Source organism: Alternaria alternata (genome assembly GCF_001642055.1).
Source record: "Alternaria alternata strain SRC1lrK2f unplaced genomic scaffold CC77scaffold_25, whole genome shotgun sequence".
Classification (NCBI taxonomy): Eukaryota; Fungi; Ascomycota; class Dothideomycetes; order Pleosporales; family Pleosporaceae; genus Alternaria; species Alternaria alternata.
Genome location: NW_017306214.1, coordinates 407,861 through 429,262, shown reverse-complemented (window position 1 = coordinate 429,262; position 21,402 = coordinate 407,861). Strand labels below are relative to the sequence as shown.

General features: G+C 51.5%; 11 protein-coding genes across 11 annotated transcripts; 5 read left to right on the top strand and 6 right to left on the bottom strand.

The window, feature by feature from the left end:
* Window positions 1-1,264: 1,264 nt before the first annotated feature.
* On the top strand, window positions 1,265-3,602 carry CC77DRAFT_1024944 (V-type ATPase). The gene is made up of 8 exons (XM_018525971.1): window positions 1,265-1,756; window positions 1,815-1,899; window positions 1,951-1,970; window positions 2,024-2,059; window positions 2,107-2,268; window positions 2,318-2,634; window positions 2,681-2,955; window positions 3,004-3,602. The coding sequence occupies exons 1-8, from the start codon at window positions 1,658-1,660 to the stop codon at window positions 3,543-3,545; spliced, it is 1,536 nt and encodes a 511-aa protein (XP_018381007.1). The 5' UTR covers window positions 1,265-1,657; the 3' UTR covers window positions 3,546-3,602.
* A 1,391-nt stretch (window positions 3,603-4,993) lies between these two features.
* Window positions 4,994-6,243, top strand: CC77DRAFT_1066067 (hypothetical protein; the record flags this gene model as incomplete). Its single annotated transcript, XM_018528866.1, has 3 exons — window positions 4,994-5,013; window positions 5,616-5,988; window positions 6,022-6,243. The coding sequence occupies 3 exons, from the start codon at window positions 4,994-4,996 to the stop codon at window positions 6,241-6,243; spliced, it is 615 nt and encodes a 204-aa protein (XP_018381006.1).
* A 51-nt stretch (window positions 6,244-6,294) lies between these two features.
* Window positions 6,295-6,726, bottom strand: CC77DRAFT_1066066 (hypothetical protein; the record flags this gene model as incomplete). The annotated part of the gene is made up of 1 exon (XM_018528865.1): window positions 6,295-6,726. The coding sequence occupies one exon, from the start codon at window positions 6,724-6,726 to the stop codon at window positions 6,295-6,297; it is 432 nt and encodes a 143-aa protein (XP_018381005.1).
* Window positions 6,727-6,914: 188 nt separating this feature from the next.
* CC77DRAFT_1024942 (leucyl-tRNA synthetase) lies at window positions 6,915-10,906 on the top strand. Its single transcript, XM_018525970.1, has one exon. It carries the CDS (start codon window positions 7,014-7,016, stop codon window positions 10,500-10,502), a length of 3,489 nt encoding a protein of 1,162 aa, XP_018381004.1. The 5' UTR covers window positions 6,915-7,013; the 3' UTR covers window positions 10,503-10,906.
* Window positions 10,807-12,244, bottom strand: CC77DRAFT_1024941 (NAD(P)-binding protein). The gene is made up of 3 exons (XM_018525969.1): window positions 11,807-12,244; window positions 11,592-11,749; window positions 10,807-11,528 (listed from the first exon to the last, which is right to left on the bottom strand). The coding sequence occupies exons 1-3, from the start codon at window positions 12,137-12,139 to the stop codon at window positions 10,922-10,924; spliced, it is 1,098 nt and encodes a 365-aa protein (XP_018381003.1). The 5' UTR covers window positions 12,140-12,244; the 3' UTR covers window positions 10,807-10,921.
* Window positions 12,245-12,926: 682 nt separating this feature from the next.
* On the bottom strand, window positions 12,927-14,563 carry CC77DRAFT_1024939 (GroES-like protein). The gene is made up of 4 exons (XM_018525968.1): window positions 14,272-14,563; window positions 13,850-14,220; window positions 13,390-13,801; window positions 12,927-13,341 (listed from the first exon to the last, which is right to left on the bottom strand). The coding sequence occupies exons 1-4, from the start codon at window positions 14,347-14,349 to the stop codon at window positions 13,021-13,023; spliced, it is 1,182 nt and encodes a 393-aa protein (XP_018381002.1). The 5' UTR covers window positions 14,350-14,563; the 3' UTR covers window positions 12,927-13,020.
* A 145-nt stretch (window positions 14,564-14,708) lies between these two features.
* CC77DRAFT_1044062 (NAD(P)-binding protein) lies at window positions 14,709-15,868 on the top strand. The gene is made up of 2 exons (XM_018527337.1): window positions 14,709-14,986; window positions 15,042-15,868. The coding sequence occupies exons 1-2, from the start codon at window positions 14,858-14,860 to the stop codon at window positions 15,699-15,701; spliced, it is 789 nt and encodes a 262-aa protein (XP_018381001.1). The 5' UTR covers window positions 14,709-14,857; the 3' UTR covers window positions 15,702-15,868.
* On the bottom strand, window positions 15,818-17,129 carry CC77DRAFT_451953 (Aldo/keto reductase). The gene is made up of 3 exons (XM_018531741.1): window positions 16,629-17,129; window positions 16,196-16,582; window positions 15,818-16,142 (listed from the first exon to the last, which is right to left on the bottom strand). Exons 1-3 carry the CDS (start codon window positions 17,047-17,049, stop codon window positions 15,934-15,936), a joined length of 1,017 nt encoding a protein of 338 aa, XP_018381000.1. The 5' UTR covers window positions 17,050-17,129; the 3' UTR covers window positions 15,818-15,933.
* Window positions 17,130-17,845: 716 nt separating this feature from the next.
* On the top strand, window positions 17,846-19,198 carry CC77DRAFT_451935 (inositol oxygenase 1). Its single transcript, XM_018531740.1, has one exon. It carries the CDS (start codon window positions 18,112-18,114, stop codon window positions 19,090-19,092), a length of 981 nt encoding a protein of 326 aa, XP_018380999.1. The 5' UTR covers window positions 17,846-18,111; the 3' UTR covers window positions 19,093-19,198.
* A 542-nt stretch (window positions 19,199-19,740) lies between these two features.
* Window positions 19,741-20,497, bottom strand: CC77DRAFT_999266 (hypothetical protein). The gene is made up of 3 exons (XM_018536560.1): window positions 20,450-20,497; window positions 20,278-20,377; window positions 19,741-20,221 (listed from the first exon to the last, which is right to left on the bottom strand). Coding segments are annotated over exons 1-3 (417 nt in total). The 5' UTR covers window positions 20,451-20,497; the 3' UTR covers window positions 19,741-19,905.
* A 429-nt stretch (window positions 20,498-20,926) lies between these two features.
* CC77DRAFT_946631 (hypothetical protein) lies at window positions 20,927-21,232 on the bottom strand (the record flags this gene model as incomplete). The annotated part of the gene is made up of 1 exon (XM_018535093.1): window positions 20,927-21,232. A coding segment is annotated over one exon (306 nt), but the record flags the coding sequence as incomplete, so codon positions are not given.
* Window positions 21,233-21,402: the final 170 nt, after the last annotated feature.

Below are 21,402 nucleotides of genomic sequence, written 5' to 3'. Positions count from 1 at the left end.
GCCCTCTCCGAAGATCAGCGCTGGTTAGGGGGCCGTTTCGGTATCGCGCGAAAAGCTGCGTGGCTGGGCAGAACCCAATCTATCCGGTCTGCAACTCACGAGCAATATATCCGCCGGCACAGCAGGACAACAACGCGTCTGACTGTTGTTCACTCGTGTCCGACTTGACAGGGTGCACACTGAAGTCTCTTCTTGCTGTGACGCCTTGCTGCTGGTCGCTACTGCCCGGATGACGATTCCAAATAATCCCGCTTGCCCGTTCGGGCGTACACGTGATGCGACAAATCTTGGCGCGCTAATTCGGCGCTGTACTTTTCTTCGACCGCGACACTGGTTTTCTCTCGACAATAAACTCAATCTGCAGGTCGTGATGGACATGCGTACAACCACTGGCTCCGGGCTGCTTCATGCGAATTATTGAAGGCCCGAAGCCAGCCCTCCCTATAACGTAAGTCTACTCCTTTTTTCTTTGCTTTTCTCTGGAAAGATTATACCCTCAGCAACTTCTTTTCCTTACCGATTCGACCTTGAAGATAGCAAAGCTGTTCGGTTGCCCTTCGCCGGGTGACTGCTACTTGCCAGTACTGTCGTATGACCTCTGTCACTGTTCTTGAATCATCTGATTAAGTTTGCATGTCAGATTGCTAATGTTCAAGTACAGTAATCTTCGCTTACTCTGATCGGCGCGTGCCTTTCCGAGTCTTGTCGCCCAGCCCGGCATCGCATCGCATTGCGTTCCATCGAGATTTTCGCAATACTATACCAGTCTGGTGACGACCGCATTGTTGAATGTGCGCATAACGCAGGCTCAAACAGCTTTGCGGCGCAATAGCATACGCGTATGCGCGTAATCATGACAGTTAACAACAGTTCCATGGCATGTCTGCTGTGATAAAAGGTCAGTTTTCTCCAATTTTTTTCCACACCTCTCCCTTTCATGATGAAACATTTCCACATTCGCAGTTTCCACGCTAGCCATCAATTGAACCTACAACCGATGGACAATGAGCGCGAATACCTTCCTTGGATGTCTGATTCTTATACATACTCTGTTGTGTCATTGCTGAAATTTATATCCAACAATCACTGACATGGTCAAACAGATTCTCGACACTTCTTGTGGAGCTTAGATCTATTAGGTACTTCGGTTGGCGACAGCTTTGTGTTCGCATTAGCTGTATGGATATGGTCAAGATAGCATAGTTTTACAGTAGTATAGAAATACCATCTACCTGTTGCGACCTTACCTGCACTCCGTCCTCCGCTTCGTTCATCGCGAAATGCTCTTAGTCTGCTGACCTCCACCCTAACTTTCATGTTTCGCCTTGTTGATGCCTGCGCTGATGCGAAAACAGGTACTGATCATACACAGGATGATCATGCTTCAGCAGGCTGTCTATGTTTGTTTACATGCGAGGGCGAGGCTGTTTTGCGTAAATGTCGCAGTAAAGTGCCAAGCCCCAGCTGCCACAGTCCAGCGTCATTGTCGCATCTGGCATAGGCGCTAGAGCATCCTGGTCAGAGCTTCCCCAACCCACTTGGACGGCCGACCTCTAACTTCGTCACCCAACGATCTTCGAGGCTACAGACCGACCGCGGCCCTCGATCCAACTCCGAGCGACACCTGCACCTCCCCGAACCGCTCACTACCGCCACGATGCCTGAAGTTGTGGACCCCCGCATGATCTCGGTGACGCCCAGGATACGATACAACACCATCGGAGGCGTCAACGGTCCATTGGTTATCCTCGACAATGTGCGTAGTCCAAGGTCATGAGACGGAGTGAGAGGAAGCTTATACATGTGGTGGACAGGTCAAATTCCCGCGATACAACGAGATTGTCTCCCTGACTCTGCCCGATGGCACCGAGCGCTCTGGTCAGGTCCTCGAAGCTCGAGGTAAGCTACTCCGACGCCGATGATACACCCCGAGACTGACACATGCTGCAGGCAACCGCGCTGTTGTCCAGGTAAATTCCGACACGCTCAAGCTGTGCGACGGCTCAATCTAATCGCGCCACAGGTCTTCGAAGGCACATCTGGTATCGATGTCAAGAAGGTACTTAGGCCCAGCGCTGCGCACGAGGACTACACTGACAGTCGCAGACCAAAGTTGAATTCACTGGACACAGCTTGAAGCTCGGTGTGTCCGAGGACATGTTGGGTCGTATCTTCGATGGTTCAGGAAAGCCCATCGACAAGGGCCCCAAGGTGCTCGCCGAGGACTACCTTGACATTAACGGTTCTCCCATCAACCCATACTCTCGTGTATGTGTTAGTCCTGCTTTCTTCTGACTATGCGACTGACGACCTGCAGGTCTACCCCGAGGAGATGATCTCCACCGGTATCTCCGCCATCGACACCATGAACTCGATCGCCCGTGGCCAAAAGATCCCCATCTTCTCCTCGTCGGGTCTACCTCACAACGAAATCGCCGCGCAGATTTGCAGACAGGCTGGTCTTGTTGGAAAGCCATCCAAGGGTGTACACGATGACCACGACGACAACTTCTCCATTGTCTTCGGTGCTATGGGTGTCAACTTGGAGACGAGTCGCTTCTTCACTCGCGACTTTGAGGAGAACGGCAGTATGGAGCGTGTCACTCTGTTCCTCAACTTGGCAAACGACCCTACGTAAGTCAGGTGCGCATGCGCTACGACCCCAGCTAACCCAGCCTAGCATCGAGCGTATCATTACTCCACGTCTCGCCCTTACCACCGCCGAATACTACGCTTACCAGCTCGAGAAGCACGTCTTGGTCATTCTTACCGACTTGTCTTCTTACTGTGATGCGCTACGTGAGGTTTCCGCTGCCCGAGAGGAAGTCCCTGGTCGCCGTGGTTACCCCGGTTACATGTACACGGATTTGTCTACCATCTACGAGCGTGCTGGACGTGTTGAGGGCCGTAACGGATCTATTACTCAGATCCCTATTCTTACTATGCCTAACGACGGTACGTCCTGAAACTTATACAACCAATGCCTTGTACTAACTGCACCAGATATCACACATCCTATCCCCGATTTGACTGGTTACATTACAGAAGGTCAGATCTTCATTGACCGTCAACTCGACAACAAGGGTATCTACCCTCCGATCAACGTTCTCCCATCCCTCTCCCGTCTCATGAAGTCTGCCATCGGTGAGGGCCGCACACGAAAGGACCACGGTGACGTGTCCAACCAGCTGTACGCCAAGTACGCTATTGGTCGTGATGCCGCTGCCATGAAAGCAGTCGTTGGAGAGGAAGCTCTGTCCTCAGAAGACAAGCTGTCGCTTGAGTTCCTCGAGAAGTTCGAGCGCTCCTTCATCTCCCAGGGTGCCTACGAGTCTCGCTCCATTCACGAATCCCTCGACCTTGCCTGGTCGCTGCTCCGTATCTACCCCAAGGAACTCCTCAACCGTATCCCAGCCAAGGTTCTCGACCAGTACTACCAGAGGAGTCGGGGTGGTGACGATGGTGACAAGAAGAAGGGCAACAAGGATACCAAGGACAACTCCGGCGAGAATGGCCAACAGGGTGAGAACTTGATTGATGTTTAAGCAAGATATCTATAGTGTGTTTGAGTTTGAGGATGGAATGGGTTGACTCTATGGCCATGTTCAGTGAGCGGAATGTGGGTAGAAATACTGCATTGAGTATATATGAATTTGCTGAATCTTTAATCGGATGTGTTCCTGATTCCGTACGAAGTGATATGGATTGGACTAATCATGATGATTGATGATAATTTGACTCTCCGGCCATGTTAATGCTATCAGCCATCCATATTCGTGATACACTCATACAAGTTATGTGAATCTTATATTCTACTCATCTCACAATAGTAAGCTCTGAGGACCATGAGATACCCTATGGTTTCTAACCGCCAGCACGTCAGTTTGATGCACTACCTCCATACTTTCCTATTATCATTAAAGACACAGAGATATTGCCAGTTCATTCTAGCTTTTTGTACGGTTTACGTCGCTGCACTCTTTTATTTGCAAAAGTCCACCTGTTACCAATGTATCACAGGGAGAAGACTGCATTTTTGATCTTTTTCTATTTGGCAGTTTAACTCACTTGGTAGCAACGTCTGCTTCTTGTTTTCACAACAAGTAAATTGACACTTAGAGACGTTGTCATGTGCTCGTGCAATCATTCTGGAGTGGGGTTACGTTATCTTCGTCTAGGCCAAGGCCAACTTGAATCGCGTCCCATAAGTCGGCAATGCATCTTTGCTTGGTATCGTGGTCAATGGGATTTAGCTCCCTCTCTTTGGCTCTGATGGCCTGTCCATTAGGCTTTTTCCTTTGTTTCTCATATTGCAGTGGTCTTTGGTGGGCTTGGATCCGCGATCTTCTCTCTACTGAATTGGAGAGGCCAGTCTACAGGGCCTGAAGCCTACATCAATTGCAATACTTGCAATACTTAGAGTAATGCATCAGCATGGCGCCCACGAATCCTGCCATTCTATCCAACATGGGACCAGATCGGTCTTCTTGAAGCACACATGCACACAAGAATCTTGCACGCTCACTTCGACTTCCACTTTGAGGTCGTTCCCTCTTCCACGCTCACGCTCACTACGCGTTTCCTCTTCCCCCGCACCATCCCATCTCACATCGACCCGTAAACAGTGCAAACGCTTTTATTATGATGCCACGTGAAAATTTGGCTTGTTGTGATGTGATGCTTGTTGAACTTTTGAACGTCCAAGCAACAACAGTGCGTATTGTCACCGCCCGACCACCCGCCACAAACCTCTTGCTGCTGCTGTTGCTACCATCATCTTCTTTCGCCTCTTCTGTCTCCTGTTCGCCGGCTCGCTGCTGCCGTCACGGTCTTCTCCTCGCAAGCTTTCTTGGTCGCCAACATGACCACCATGCCACCGTTCGCGCCGGTCTGGCCGAGACCCGTGGCGGATCCGATGACAATGTAAGCATTGATCTCTCTATCTCTTTTCTTCAAGCATTGCTTTCTTGGTGTTACTTCGTGAAATGCAAAAATGGAAGGCAAGTACGAGAGGTAAGTATAAGGATATATGGAAAGAGCTCGATATCGGAAACTGGAAACTGGAGACAGCAAATGGAGAACAGTTCGGCATGAAGCTTAAGAACAACGAGGTACTTCGAAGTGGATGGAGGAAGAAAAAATAGTAAGTTTTGCTTCTCAAGTGGAAAGACGCGGTACTAACAAGCAGGATATTATTCATCGGAACTAAGATGAAAGAGCAGTCGATGTTGTCTACCCATCTTATATCATCCGACCATTCCATACAAGACGTCGATACAGCGACCTAGCCGTTTTCACTTCCGACATTCGAACATACACCGGACTGAAGGATACGTATCTTCATTCAAACAAAGACAGCTCAAATTCGGCTCCGTGCCGACCTACAGCGAGACAGTTCATCTTGAGATCGAGAGAAGCCAAGGGCCAGGATACCTTTAGTGATAAGAGCGGCTACTCCGGCAATCTGTCAGGCCTCATGTAGTCACCACCCCTGCGTGAAATATGGCTCAGAGTGTCATGGGGCCAATGCGTATGCTTGGGATGTGGACCAGATGGAAGCTGCATTCAAATTCAAGCATGAGCAGGGAGTATACATGCTAACCTAACCCACATAGAGGAGTACGAGGTCAGATCTTGTTTTCTCCCGACATCATCCTCGGGGACCAGGTCGGGATCCGGAACGATCTCCGTAACCGTAGGGACCGTACCTCGGTGGTCGAGCAGTTCGCCTTTGGGCTGTGGAATGAGTTCTTTCTTCCATCAGGAGCCACGGGCACCTGTGTGTACGTGACGAAGAGCTGGCATCAGGCGTCGGCGCCTCATTTCACTGCCTGGCTGGTGTTTCTGTTCGACACCCCGAGAAGGGCCCAGCACTGGGCCACAGCCCATGTGTATCTGGACTTCTCAGAGTCCGTATGCAAGGTGATTGATGGGCCGCGGAGGTGCTGGGTCAAGAAGCTATGGGAAGAAGACTACACCGTGTACGACGTAAGTTCTTCTGTTTATCTAAACACAATTTAGCAAACTGACCAGCTTTGGCAAGGCGACAAGGGCGAGACCGGCACACATACCTCCGCCGCCGATGCCGCGGGTAGGAGAATACCCTCCCCACTATCCTTCTCCATACAGGTACATATGTCCCATGTTGATTCAAGAGACTTCAAGTCACCTACTTCAACCCTTTCTCGACGATGTAACTACAACTCGCTTGATGGTTCCTTCGCAGACCAAGCCATTGTATAAATTCTTCTTTTTCATTTCCACCAGCTAGTCTTCTTCACTACAGCCTGGAGGCTAGTCGCGACCGTCTTTCCGTTCTCGACTATCTCCCGGAGAGACAAGAGTCGCAGGAGCCCAATCTTCGGTATGTGTATAGAACCCCCCAAACAATCCCCACATCCTTTTTCTCAATCCCTCAAACACCTGCTCGCCCGGCCTTGGATTCATCGGGTCATTTCGGAAGTCGTGGAACAAGACGCCATAGACGACGATGAAGCTGATCAGACTCCACTGCACCACCTTTGTCCACTTGTTCCATTGAGGCCGTATAGACTTCATCTTTATGCGGCGTTTGAACTTGCGCTCGAACCGGAACTGCTGCTTGTCCGTCAGGGCGCGCAGATTCGGCGGCCATTTCTTCTTGGCTGGGTATTTGTTGCGCGCGAAGTCAAATGGTGGCAGTGTGTTCTCGTTGCGGCCGAGAAGGCGGTTGAAGAGGCGCAGCATGGTCGCTGGCTTCGTCGATTCGACGACGGTGATAGAGCGGCTCGTGTGACTGGTCGATTCGCGGTGTGGTTTCTCGAGGATGCTTGACTGACGTTCTTTACAGTTGAGGCACAGACCAAACAGCCCCACAATTCCTCGCACCGAAATCGAAAAAGTTGTGACTAACCCGCGAAAGCCCGCACTGGCCACCATCTTCCTCCATACACCCCTCACATCCACAAACTTTTGTTTCCGCGCCCATTCCAAATTCTTTCTACGACCGTTCTTTACTTTCTGGAATTGTCGTGATGGCGGAGGCCACAAAACTCAGCGACGCGCCAAAGAGCGCCGTCGCCGCAACCCTGGAACAACTCAAGCCGCAGGAGGCTGAGTCAAAGACACTGAAGATTGAGAATACTGAGAAGCGTGACACATTGACCGCGCAAGAGAAGAAGTATCAGAAAGCATGGGAAGAGCAAGGCGTCTTCAACCCCGACGCCCCATCTCTCGAAGAAGAACCCTTTGACACCACCACACCTGACCAACTTCACGAGAAGTACCCCAAATGGTTTGGTTGCTTTGCCTACCCGTACATGAACGGTACCCTACATGCCGGACATGGTTTCACCGCTAGTAAAGTCGAGTTTACCGCAGGCTTCCGAAGGATGACTGGCGCTCGTGCTCTCTTCCCATTAGGTTACCATGTGACCGGCATGCCTATCAAGGCATGTGCAGACAAGTTGGTTCGGGAGGTTGAGATGTTCGGAAAGAACTTTGAACGCTGCCCTGTTGAAGATGTTGTCGAGACTTCTGTGCCAGAGCCACCAGCTCCAACACAGGCTGAGACAAAGACCGACATCACCAAGTTCAAGGCACAGAAAGGCAAGGCATCCGCCAAGACTGTCAAGACAAAGTACCAGTTCCAAATCATGCTTGCCCAGGGTATCCCTCTTGAGGAGATTCACAAGTTCTCTGACCCTTATCACTGGATCGAGTTCTTCCCCCCACTTGCTAAGAAGGACCTCACAGCATTCGGAGCTAGGATAGACTGGAGACGTCAGTTCGTCACCACCGATGCCAACCCCTACTACGACAACTTTGTTGCCTGGCAAATGCGCCGCCTGAAAGCCATGGGAAAGATCATCTTTGCTAAGCGCTACACTGTCTACAGTCCAAAGGATGGCCAAGCATGCATGGACCACGACAGGCAGTCAGGAGAAGGTGTCACCGTCCAGGAGTACACCGCACTCAAGATGAAGGTTGTGAAGTGGGCAGATTCCGCCAAGGCACATGCCGACGCCGTTCCCGAGGGCGCCTCTTGCTACTTCGTCCCAGCCACGCTTCGTCCAGAAACTATGTACGGTCAGACCTCATGTTTCGTAGGCCCTGCGATCAACTACTCCTTGGTCAAGATCAACGACAACGAATACTACGTCCTTAGTGAGAGAGCCGCAAGGAGCATGGCATACCAAGGTACTACTGCCAAATGGGGCGAGTACTCGATTGTCGCCACCTTCCCTGGTAAGGATGTTGTCGGCACAGTCGTCAACGCCCCTCTTTCCGTCCACAAGGACGTCTACATTCTTCCCATGGAGACAGTCAAGGACACAAAGGGTACGGCTGTTGTCACATGCGTGCCATCAGACTCGCCAGATGACTACATCACGTCCTTCGATCTCGCCAAGAAAGCCGAGTACTACGGTATCCAGAAGGAATGGGTCAAGTTTGACGATCTCCTGCCAATTATTGAAACTCCCTCTTACGGTAACCTCACCGCGAAGCACTTGGTGGAGCAGATGAAGATTCAATCCCCCAAGGACTCTGCAAAGCTTGCCGATGCCAAAGAGAAGGCCTACAAGGAAGGATTCTACAAGGGCAAGATGGTTCACGGCGACTTCAGCGGAAAGACTGTAGAAGAAGCCAAGCCGCTGGTTCGCAAGCAGCTCATCGACTCCGGTGATGCCTTCCCGTACGCTGAGCCTGACGGCAAGGTCATCAGCCGAAGTGGTGACGACTGCGTTGCAGCTCTTCTCGACCAATGGTACATGAACTACGGCACAGCAGCGAACGGCGGAGACGGTGAATGGGCTGAGAAGGTCCGCTCGCATATCGAGGGCGAGCTCAACCTTTACTACCCTGAGGCGAAGAACCAATTCTTGCGAGTCGTCGACTGGCTCAGCATCTGGGCATGTGCTCGTTCATACGGTCTTGGTACCAAGGTACCCTGGGACCCAAGTGTGATGGTCGAGAGTCTGTCAGACAGTACAATCTACCAAGCCTACTACTCATTCGCCCACCTGCTGCACAAGGACATGTTCGGAAAGGAGCCCGGTCCTCTCGGAGTTAAGCCTGATCAGCTTACTGACGAGGCTTGGGATTATGTATTCGCTCTCCGCGACCGATCCGATCTCCCGCAATCCGACATTCCCGCCAAGACTCTGCAAACTATGCGGCGACACTTCGACTACTGGTACCCGCTTGACATGCGCACCAGTGGTAAGGATCTCATCCAGAACCATCTGACCTTCAACCTTTACGTCCATACCGCCATCTTCCCCAAGGAGAACTGGCCCCGCAGCTTCCGTGTGAATGGACATCTGCTCCTTAACGGTGACAAGATGAGCAAGTCTACCGGTAACTTCCTGACCATCGCCGGTGCTGTCGAGAAGTTCGGTGCCGACGCTACACGTATTGCCCTTGCCGACGCAGGAGACGAGATCTCAGACGCCAACTTCGAAGAGACAGTCGCGAACAGCAACATCCTGAAGCTGTTCGAGCTCCGCAAATGGTGTGAAGACTTGATGAACGAAGCTATCTACGTTCCCAATGCGGCCGCATACATGGAGAAGAGGCAAGAAGCGAAGGTCAAGAACCCCGACGTTATCCAACGACAGAGCGGTAGCGAGCGTCTGCTCTTCGACAACATGTTCGACAACGAGATGAACTTCTTGGTTCACGAGGCATTTGGACACTACTCCAACACATCTTACAAGCTAGCTCTCAAGTCCGGATTCTACGACTTCACCAGCGCGCGTGACTTCTACCGTGAGGCCACCAAGGCTGCGGGTATTGGTATGCACCAAGACTTGGTCAAGAAGTTCATTGAACTCCAAGCCCTTCTCCTCACACCTATCGCGCCTCACTGGGCAGAATACATCTGGCTTGAGGTGCTCAAGAACAAGGAGACCATCCAGAAAGCGCTTTGGCCCAAGGTTCCCGAGCCCAACGCTTCTCTCACCGCTGCCCGAGAGTTTGTCCGAACTACACAAACCAACATCACATCAGCAGAGGGTAACGCCATGAAGAAGCTATCAAAGGGTAAAGCCGCTACTTTCGACCCCAAGAAGGAGAAGAAGATCATCATCTTCGCCGCCAAGGAGTGGCCTGCTTGGCAGAAGAAGTACATTGACATGCTCCGCGACGCCGAATCCATCGACATCAAGGCCATCAGCAAGTCCATTGACAAGTCCGAATCCAAGAAAGCCATGCCTTTCATCAACGGTCTCAAGCGTCGTCTCGATAACGGTGAGCCCAAGGATGTCGTTCTGAACCGCGAACTTGCTTTCGATGAGCTTGACACTCTGCGCGCTATGGTTCCCGGTCTGAAGCAGACGGTGCAGAAGTGCGTTGACGTGGAGATCATCACTGTCACAGAAGGTGGCAAGGATGGAACTGTCACTAAGGAGGACGGTAGCCAAGGTGATGCACGATCGGATCTCCCACCGCAGGCTGCTACTGCTGAGCCAGGCAGCCCGAGCTTCGCTTTCGAGAACGTCGAGAACATGCCCGTGCGATAAAGAGATGAAATGAATGTATATGGATCAAAAGGTGAAATGGGTATTGGTGTTGGATTAGGCTGGGCTTACGCTTTCTACGAAACGATACGATACGAGTGATGTGGATGGCTGAACGAATGGCATGGTCTGGAAAAGGAGGCACACTGGTAGATAGACACTGTAAGACATATATCTTATGACGGATACCTCCCGGACACCAAGCCACATCAATGCCAAAGACATTGTACTCACATATCTCTGCCTCTCAAACTGCGCATCATGTACATGCTTTCCTAAGATGATAGGCTAGTTACTCAGGGAAGTGATACTTCATTAGAAGGTGTGATGATCGTTCAATACTTTTGATCCGAGATTACATCTGTCTAATTACCCACATCGTTGGGGCAGTCTATCAGGTATATCGCCACCAACTGAATACTCTACAACTTCGCCCTCGCCTCATCCACCCTGTTACCCTGCTTGTCGAAGAAGATCTTCTTGCCATTTCTCAGACTATCCTGCAGTGCCACACCAATCTTGACCGCCTCCATTGAACTTTGCAGATCAATCGGCACCTCCTTGCCCTCGAGCACCGCATCAGTAAACTGCCTCGCCTCCTCTACAAACGCCTGCTCAAACCTCTCATAGTAGTTCTGCGGAATATCCCTGTGGATACCAGTAGAGATATGGCTCTCCAACAGTCCCGTCATGGGGTTCGAGTTGACGGCCAGCTTGCCCTTGGTACCGATAATCTCCGTCATGTCGTGTTGGCCTGGGGCGTTCATGCGCGAGGAGTAGAAGTATGCGATTTGGCCTGAGTGGAATTCTACGACACCAACGCCGTTGTCAACATCGCCATGCTTGGCTAGGTCGGGCTCGAGCGCTGTGACGCCGACGGCCATAACGGACTTCACTACAGGCAGTGTCTTGCCCTTGCTTTCGGCGGAGAAGTACCAGAGGGCGAGGTCGATGTCGTGGATGTTGCAGTCGACGAATATGCCGCCTGAGAACTCAGCATAGGCGACGAAGAAACCAGATGGGTCGTATCTGTGGGGGTTGTATGTTAGCTTATATTCTTGTATTAGGGAATCTGGGGGTTGCGCAACGTACTTGTCGCAGGTTTGCGATCGCAGGATTGTGGGACGGCCAATGTCGCCGTTGAGCGTCATGTTGTAGGCATTGACGTAGGAAGCGTCGAAGCGACGGGAGAAACCACACATGACTTTGACGTGGGGATTGCGCTTGGCTGTGTCGAGGACTTGGTGGACCTAGGTACTGCTGTCAGTCGCGCGCTCTTCTGGATCCAGGTATAGCGATTCACGTACTACGTCCAGCTTGGTGCTGAGCGGCTTCTCACACAAGACATGCTTTCCAGCCTCGATGGCCTTGATTGTGTGCTCGGCGTGTACGGTGGTAACGGTAGCTACACAGACAGCCTCGAGACCCTCGTGCTTCAGCATCTCGTCGTAATCGGTGTAGATCTTGACGCCCCATGGCTCGAGGTTCTCCTTCGCCCACGCAATCTCATTCTCAGCTGGTGTGAAAGCTGCTACGAGCTCAGCCTTGGGTGTGCGGTGAAGGAAGTGGTTTGCATGGCGAGCGCCCATGCGACCAAGGCCTGAGACGGCGACGCGGAGTCTGCGGACAGCTGGTGCCATTGTGAAGGATGTACTGGGATGAAAGGATGTAATGGAGATGTTTGCAAGTGAATGAGCTCTACAGGAAATCAGCGAGGCCCAGAGTGATGAGATATAGGCTGCAATGCGCACCTACGGGAATACACCGACTTTCAATCGCCAAAGATGTGCTTGGTCAAAGCTTCTCTCAGGGTCCAAGCTAAGCTCGACGACGCAATCTGAGCCTTTGGTGCATGTTCGTTTACACGCTTCACCAGGGACAAAACTCGGGGAATGCAGATTCCACAACTACGTCCAGAAGTCGACCATCACGCTTCCCCAGTATACTCCCCAGACTGCGGCGACATTGCCTACGCTGAGCAGTGCATTGCTATGTTTGGATCGGATCCTCGGCACGAGTATGGCGACGATAACAGACGGAACGCGGAAAACCTGTGGAGAAATGCATATCGTTGTTGACGCAAAGTGTGGGGAACGCGTGGAGTCGCGTCGCGCCAGGCACAGCTTGTCGGACTTTGACGAATGGGGAAAATCTCCTCTTTCGAACAGCCACCTGGGGCGAAATTGCCCCGCGCAAAGTAGGTGGCTTGCGTCAGAAACCGGTCACTAATCCTAGAGCTAAGATGCAAATATTTTGGCGCTGCGGAGGCGGACGGTAATGCTGGGGAAGGTTGGGGTTGCCGTGGCTGTGAAGGAAAAGGAAGGGTTAGCGACACTTCACATGCTTGCAGCCGGGGTACCTTGATGCTTCCCCGCATACGTCACTTGTTTACCAACACCGACAAAGGTACAGAGCCGAAAACATAGGGTTGAACATCTTGACGTTACGCGAGCCTGAGATCTCGACTGCATGCTTCTGTTGCTACATCTTCTAACACCTATGAACACCAAACTCGACTTTTTCAAAGATTAGCCTTGTCTCCCTCGCCAGTCTCAAGTACAACTTTGATGACTAGCTTTCCATTATCGTCCTTTGTCTTTCCTGCCATCTCAAACGCTTCGACGGCCGACTCCAAGCCCTTGTAGGTATGTGTTACCAACTTGGCAAAGGCAGGGTAGTCATCGCCCTGCTTTGATACGACTTCGATACCAGTGGGGTATGTATTCGCATATCTGAATACACCAACGATGTCGACCTCGCGGAGGGCAGCTGCGGAAATGGGAAGCGTCTGGATGGGCGTACCCATACCAATTAGCAGAACTTTGCCACCTGGTCGTGTTGCCTGAATCTATTAGCATATAGCCAAATCAGCTGTGTTGGCACAACTTACGTATATCGATGCTTGCACACAAGACGGCACACCGGTGCACTCGAATACGGCATCCACCTCGCCAACTTCACCACCACTTTCCTTCGATAGCTTTCCGACCTCGGCAGCTACCTCCTTGGCGATGTCCAGTTGCTCTTCTATTGTGCTTCCACGCTTCATAGGCACTGTGAAGCTGCGGTGCGCAAACTTGTTCTCGACTGCGAATTGCACTCGCCCAGCATCGATATCTGCTATCACAACTGTGCCAGCACCTGATATTTTGGCCATAGCCGCGACTAGCAAGCCTACAGCTCCGGCTCCAAATACCAAGACGGTTGAACCTGGTGCTAGTTGTGCGCGTTTTGATGCTTGGATGGCGACACTCAGAGGCTCAAGGAGGGCGCCTAGATCTAGAGACATATCCTCTGGTAGTCTTCTCATTGTTAGTCTCTCTAGCAATTATAACAGGCGCGACACTCACTTGTGGCACCAAGCAGCTGGGTGATTGATACGGTCTTGTAAAGTGCCCTGGGCGTGCGGGAATGCTTTTGCACTACTCCGGAACTTCATGCCTTTGCAGATGTTGTACCGCCCTTCTTTGCACCTATCGCAGTTCTCACACGGCTGTCCAACTTCCAGTGCGACCTTGTCTCCGACTTTGAAATTCGATACCTCTGAGCCTACGTCTACTACTACGCCAGCTGACTCGTGACCCAGCGACATTGGTTCTCGCACGATGATATCGCCATTGCGGTAGTGCCTGTAGTAATGGAGATCTGAGCCACATAGGCCGGTGCTGCGGATGCTGATTTGGAGCTCTGTGGGGGAAGGTGGGAAGAGTGAGCGGTTTTCCTGCCTTCCTGTTAGCACCTTCAAGTTTGAGGGAGTATTTTTGCCGCATACAATTCGTAGATCCTTCGCGCCATGAAGGACTGAAGCGCGAATTTGCCTTGGGGCGTCTGACGTTTCTGCTGAAGACATGTTGTCGCTACGTATGGTGGAATCAAGTTAGAAATGTATAAGTGAAGCTTCGAGGCGCGTTACACAGCGGTTTTCAGCTTTACAATGATGCAGAGTCGAAGTCAGGAAATAAGGAAAGGTTCAAGCATCAGGTCATCTCGCAAGGCATCGGAAGCTATTACGCGCCAGATAATCGGCGCGCTTTGCCTCATAGTATAGCATGCATCAGATGGAGACAAATTCCACCTTCGGCGTTTGAAATAGCGGGACAGCAGATGCCGACGCATGCCCAGATGGTGGGGTTGACCCTTTCCGAGGCAGTTCCGAGCTACCCAAACATCATGCTGCAGGAAAAGCCGTCGACTTCTGCCGCAAGCTTTCAAACTTCTTGATTGACTTGCATTAGGTTCTTGAAGAACTTTACCCAGACTTCCTGTCATTTTAAGGTCAATATACAGCCTCGGAATCTCGATAACAGCTTTAATTCTTCTCTGAAGCTTTCCGAACCACACCAAGCAAGACAGCCAGTATGACATCTGTACAGCAGCTCTTCTCGCTCGAGGGCCAAACAGCCCTCGTAACAGGTGGCACACGAGGAATTGGTCAGTCAATGGCCATCGCCCTCGCAGAAGCAGGAGCGGATATCCTCCTCGTCCAAGTACGCCCTCACTACCCTCACCCAATCCCTACAGCTGCTAACAACCTCTCCCCAGCGCGATACCAGTAACCAAACTACCAAACAAAAGATCGAGTCCCTCGGCCGCAAAGCCACAATCTACACTGCAGACCTCTCCTCCAAATCCTCCATCACCGCCCTCATCCCCAGCATCCTTTCCGACGGCCACAGAATACACATCCTGCTCAACTGCGGCGGCATCCAAAAGCGGCATCCCGCGCACCAATTCCCAGACGAGGACTGGGACGCCGTGCTCCAAGTAAACCTAACTTCTGTCTTTCAACTCTGCCGCGACGTAGGCGCACACATGCTCAGCCAACCCGCGGACCTTCCCCTAGGTCGCCGCGGAAGCATCATAAACGTGGCTTCGTTGCTCACGTTCCAGGGTGGCATTACTGTACCAGCGTATGCCGCGAGTAAAGGTGGTGTGGGACAGCTTACCAAGGCGCTGAGCAACGAGTGGGCGAGTAAGGGGGTCAGTGTGAATGCGATTGCCCCTGGATATATTGCTACGGACATGAACGAGGCGTTGATCAAGGACGAGAAGAGAGCGGAGAGTATCCTCAGTCGTATTCCGGCAGGGAGGTGGGGAGCGCCGGAGGATTTCAAGGGTGCGGTAGTTTTCTTGGGAAGTGCGGCGAGTGCGTACGTGAGTGGGGAGGTGCTTACTGTTGATGGTGGGTGGATGGGTAGGTAGATTGATTGACTGATCGCTAGAGTTGCACGACAGAGGAGGCAATGTTTAATGATAGACTTTTTCCTCTATATTCATGAGCTTGACATGTTCTTTGTGTCTCTCACCAGTTTGCATAACCTCTCAACTATCGCATAGGCTGTTTCAAGATCTTGGAAATTCATAACAATTCATTGGGTATAGCGTTTTAGTCCTATCCTAGATGCAACACCTACAACTTGCTTGCCTCAAGTAGTCAAGGTCCGCTGAGATCCATGCCCTCAGGCTTATCCGGGAATCCAGCATTGACACCAAACGGCGGGTATACGCAGCGGGTGATGCCCTTCTCTTTGTGAATCTTCTCCAGCTTCTCCATGTCCTCGCCATCGAGGGAGATGAGCTTCTTGTTCTCGTCAATGCGGGATGGAGTGACCGACTTTGCGAGGACGGAGGAGTTGCGGGCGACTTTGACGGAGTTAGTTGGGTGCTCGAGAAAGCATATGTTTGGTCAAACTTACGGTGGTAGCTCAAGAGAATGACGGCGGGGGTGACGCTGTGCTTCTTTGCGACCTCGTTGACGACCTCGTCCTTGAAGAGAGGCGAGCCAGTGCTTCCTAGCGGACTGTACGCTGTGATGTGAATGCCCTTCTCCTTGCAGAAGTCAACAACTTCTTGTTGTGGGCACAGTGGGTGGTTCTCGATCTGGTTGACAGCGGGGACGATGGTAGCCTTGGCCAAAAGCTTCTCCATGTACTTGACAGAGTAGTTGGAGACACCGATGGCCTTGACCTTATCGGGGTGCGACTTGATCAGGTTCTCGAGGTTCTTCCATGTGTCTTGGTGGGTGATTGAGGTGTCAATGTCTCTTGAACCGTCCTCGTGCTTGGGGAAGAGGGGGTGGTTGCCTGTAAACGTTAGTTTTGGTGTGCCCATAAGAGATAGTAGACTTGCCCTTGGGGTTCATGGGAACGGGCCAGTGCATGAGGTAGAGATCTACGTAAGGTGTCTTGAGCAGATCCAAACTCTTTTGCAGACCCTCCTCAGCACGGGTGTGGAATGTGCACCAGAGCTTGCTGGTAATGAACAGGTCCTCCCTCTTCACAATTCCTCGCGAGATGACATCCTGGAGCGCCTCGCCGACCTCGTCTTCGTTCTGGTAGCAGAAGGCACAGTCAATGTGTCTGTAACCACTCTCGATAGCGTGGACAACGGCCTTCTTGACCTCGCCAGGCGCAGACTGCCACGTTCCGAGTCCCAGAGCGGGGATGGTCGCGCCAGTGTTGAGGGGGATAGCAGTGTTCATTTCGGGCTGTGGGTCGAGGATACTTTTGGGTGTACTTTTGAGCATAAACTTGGAGAGAGCGGGATTCATCGCGACTCAGTGGTATGCTTGGGGTATTAGTAGTAGCAGCGGGGATGTTGCTGGCCAGGGGCTGGCTTGCTCGCATTTGCTTGGGAGCTCCATACTGTGGCTGAATTTTACCCTTCTAGTATGGCTAAAGACATACGTCAACCGTTGATTGACTCTATAATTCATCCCGACGTCCGATGCTGCCCCGCCATGCTTGCCCCGCCGGTGTAGCTTCGGTCCGGGGGCTGCGAGATGGCTTCTGATACGCGCTCGACACGCTTCAGCCTCACGCGAAATTTTCGCAGCAGGAGTTGCCCAGACAAGCCAACGTGTTCGTGGGGTGTTGTCGGGGAAGGTGGCACCGAGCATCACGTGCCTGGAGGGGCTGAGCCTAGCCCCAGTATGTTGCCAGTTGGGTCGTCATCATGCAGCACGTCTTCTGATCATCGGTGGCCCAGCCGAGTGTTCGCGACGAAGAGAGGGTCCATCGGCTGTTGGGGCGGCGACAATTACTGTATGCAGACGGAGCGGGCAGAATTGCACCCTCTGACCCCATGCGGACGCGCACGATGCACTCCCGTCAAACGGCGGCAGATCTAACGCAAGCATCCAACCACCACGGGCGGAATGCACACCAGGACCCTTAGTCGCGTTTCCAGAACCCCAGATCTCCTCTGGCTCCTCAACGGTAGATGAGCGTAACGGCGAGAATTGCCTGACATTGCAGTTTTACTCCGGTACGATTGGCTCGACCCTATCTGCTGGCAGACTGGTGCGGAGTGACCTCGACGAGTGGATCTCAAAGATGGAGACGATGAGAAATCTTACTCCAGAATTTCAGGCTCGGCAGGCTGGGGTTACTTCGGACGTAATGATGTCTGCTGGTTCTGGCAATACAACGCTTCGTTGTGTGGTAGCGGGCAAAGGATAAGTACTGCTCTCATCTTGTCGCATTCTCTACACATCAACCAACTAACTTCCCATCTTCATCACCTCTTCAACAACCATTCCATAGCGTACCGCATTTCTGCACTTTGCATACTTTTAAGATACCCCTCTTTTTGGCCCATTACATTTCGCATCATGGCACCAGGCGCAATCTTCGAGACGCCCAATGTGGCTGAGAACTTCAACGACCACCGCGATGGTCTTGCCCTAGAAGCCACTTCCGACGCCATTGACGATGTTAACGTCCTCAAGGCCGCCATGAAGGTCAAGAACGGCACCGCAACACAGAAAGAGAAGGACATCTACGAGAAATCCGAATTCGATGCTGAGAAGGACAAGACCCAGTTCCGCCAGTACGAAGAAGCATGCGACCGCGTGAAGAACTTCTACCGCGAGCAGCACGAGAAGCAAACCGTCGGCTACAATCTTAAGGCGCGCAACGCCTTCCACGCCAAGACACGCGCAGAGATGACCATCTGGGAAGCAATGGAGAAGCTCAACACACTCATCGACGAATCCGACCCAGACACCTCCCTCTCGCAAATTGAGCATCTCCTCCAATCTGCCGAAGCCATTCGCCGCGATGGAAAGCCGCGTTGGTTCCAGCTCGTAGGTCTTATTCACGACCTCGGCAAGCTCCTTTTCTTCTACGACGCCCAGGGCCAATGGGACGTAGTTGGCGACACATTCCCTGTCGGCTGCGCCTACTCCCCCAAGATCATCTACTCCGACACTTTCAAGAACAACCCAGACTACAAGGATGAGATCTACAGCACCGAGCACGGTATCTACACACCTGGCTGTGGCATGGACAATGTCATGTTGAGCTGGGGCCACGACGAGTACCTCTACCACATCATGAAGGACCAGAGCACCATCCCTGACGAGGGTCTTGCTATGATTAGGTACCACTCATTCTACCCGTGGCACACTGGTGGTGCGTACAAGTGGATGATGAACGAGAAGGATGAGCGCATGCTGGAGGCCGTCAAGGCGTTCAACCCTTACGATCTCTACAGCAAGAGCGACGAGGTTCCTAAGGTTGAGGATCTCAAGGAGTACTACTTGGACATCATTGATGAATTCATTGGCAAGGACAAGAAGCTTAAGTGGTAGACGATAGTAGTATATCATGGTAACGAATCTCTTTGATCTGGGCGTTTGGGTTATATAATGACGCGGAGTGCCAACAAGGCCCGCGATGCAATTCATTCTTGACCTCATCTATTCATCCCAACCTCTTGCTGTGCTTTGCGAACTGTATTTTGTAATGTTGCTGGAGGTGCTGTTACACAGGCTGCGTACTCTGCATCATCGTTATGAACACCCCTCGTTACACATGGCCATCTCCACTCCGATGAAACCTCGCTCTTCATCCCCTAAAACTTCATCAACCCAGTTCCGAGGAGGGTCTCAAGACATCCTCCCCACACACAGATGGGGCAAGCATCGCCATCGTTATGCGAGTGACAAACCACATGATTACACGGCTCACTAACCTGCTCCGCCTCCTTCAGCATATACTCATATCTTTTTGCTTCCAGTTCCTAGATTCCGTGATATGATTCACAGTAACAATATTCACGCAATCTTGGCAGGAGATACCGAACACATTCCTATGTATACACGCCGGATGCTTGTCGGTAAATGCGCGATGAGTGAGAAGCTTGCGCTTGACGGAAGACATTTTTCGACATTTTTGTGGATGACATAACTGATCATGAATGGTATTAATTTTCCTTGAACCCGTAGCTTTACTGCACTGATTGTTCAAGTAAAGATCCTGCCTGGACCGCTCATTTACAGCGTTACCAGCAGGCCATTTGATAATAGACAAATTCATCTTCTTCCAAAAATAGCATAGCCTGATGCTCTCACTTGCTCCCTTTTCCTTCTCTGGTGATCGTACGCTATTGTGGCAAATGGCTCTTACAACTTCGATGTCTTCTCTTCTCTTTCCTTCAGATTTGGATGTGCCACCCTAACTGGCCTCGTGACAGCATAGAAGGCCATACCGCTGGACTTGGTAGAAAACTGAACCTTGGATCCTACGTGAAAGAACGCGAAGTCGCCAGCGACAAGGTGATGTGTGATCCCGGTTGCTTCATCCAAGACATCGATTTGACCGCTTAGAACATACTTGGTCTCTTCAAAGTTGTAAGATGCGGGTTTGGAGGGCCCAGCTTCGATCTTATAGAACCCAGATGTCAGATGTGCGGGTGAGTCGGTGGTTTGTGTGCGGATGCTGCTCAGAGGTTAGATCGTTGAGGAGAACTTATGAGATGGTGTGGAGAAACGTACGTGTGGAAATCTGCTATGGTGGCGTTGTCGCCTTGTGGAAGTGGGATAAACTCATGACCTGCACCCTTGATGACGGTAAGAGGTACTAGATTTCCAGACACTATACAAGTGAAGCACATTAGCGATGTGACGATGCGAAAGAAGGGTCTAGTGGATGAGGGGCTGAACTTACTTTTCGGTATGATTTAGTGTGCGTAAAGTGGAAGCGACTCGATGTCCAGTGCTGCAGAAACATACGAAGCTCATTATAAGAGATCATGATGATTGTGTTCGTGGCTCATCCCCACAACGTATGAATGCGATAGTTGCCCTAATTCGGTAAGCCGTGCCTGACTGCCCAGATCGGGTAAGCCCCACACCCGCACTTGCTACAAACTACGTAATGAAGAAACCAACTAAAGCTAAAGGACGATGAACGAAAAGCGGTTACGAACGGTGCTAGCCAGATCATATCTCTAGTGGACTACCTCCAACTGCTGCCGCGTACTTACCTATCCATGAGAATGACCCCAAAGAGCTATTGCGATTATCTCACTCATAGAGTACAGCTTTAACGAGTAACATGAGAAAACCGCCAACAATCCTGTTGAGAAATCTCGATTGGAATATCAGTTGCTTGTAACACTGTACAGGTACAAGTTCACCAAGGTCACGTGTATGACAGATGCTCTATGTCGATCTCCTCTTTGCAATGTGTAAATCGTAGCTTGTTTCTCGGGTCGAGAACTGTCAAATCTGCAACCAAATACAATGTTATTAGGCTCGCTCCAGGCGCCAATTCACAGTCATAATTTAGCAATAGATGATAAAGAGCAATCTCAAGCACATGGGCTGTGAAGAAGCGTCCAAGACACGCCTGTGTTCCATGGCCAGATGTGAGATTCTCTGGACCAGTAGAGACGAGATAGGCTTTCTTGGAGGTATCATCTACAGAACCTTGTCGCACTCGAAAGTAATGTCAGTAGTTAAAACGCTTTGGGCCGGTATACACTTCTGGATCTAGCATATTACCGCCGTCAACAGCGACATGCTGGCCAAAGGGTGCTGCTTGCCCATCTGCCGCACGACTCTCTTGCAACAGCTACATCTCACCAACTCACAGCCAACCAAACACACAAATCCGAG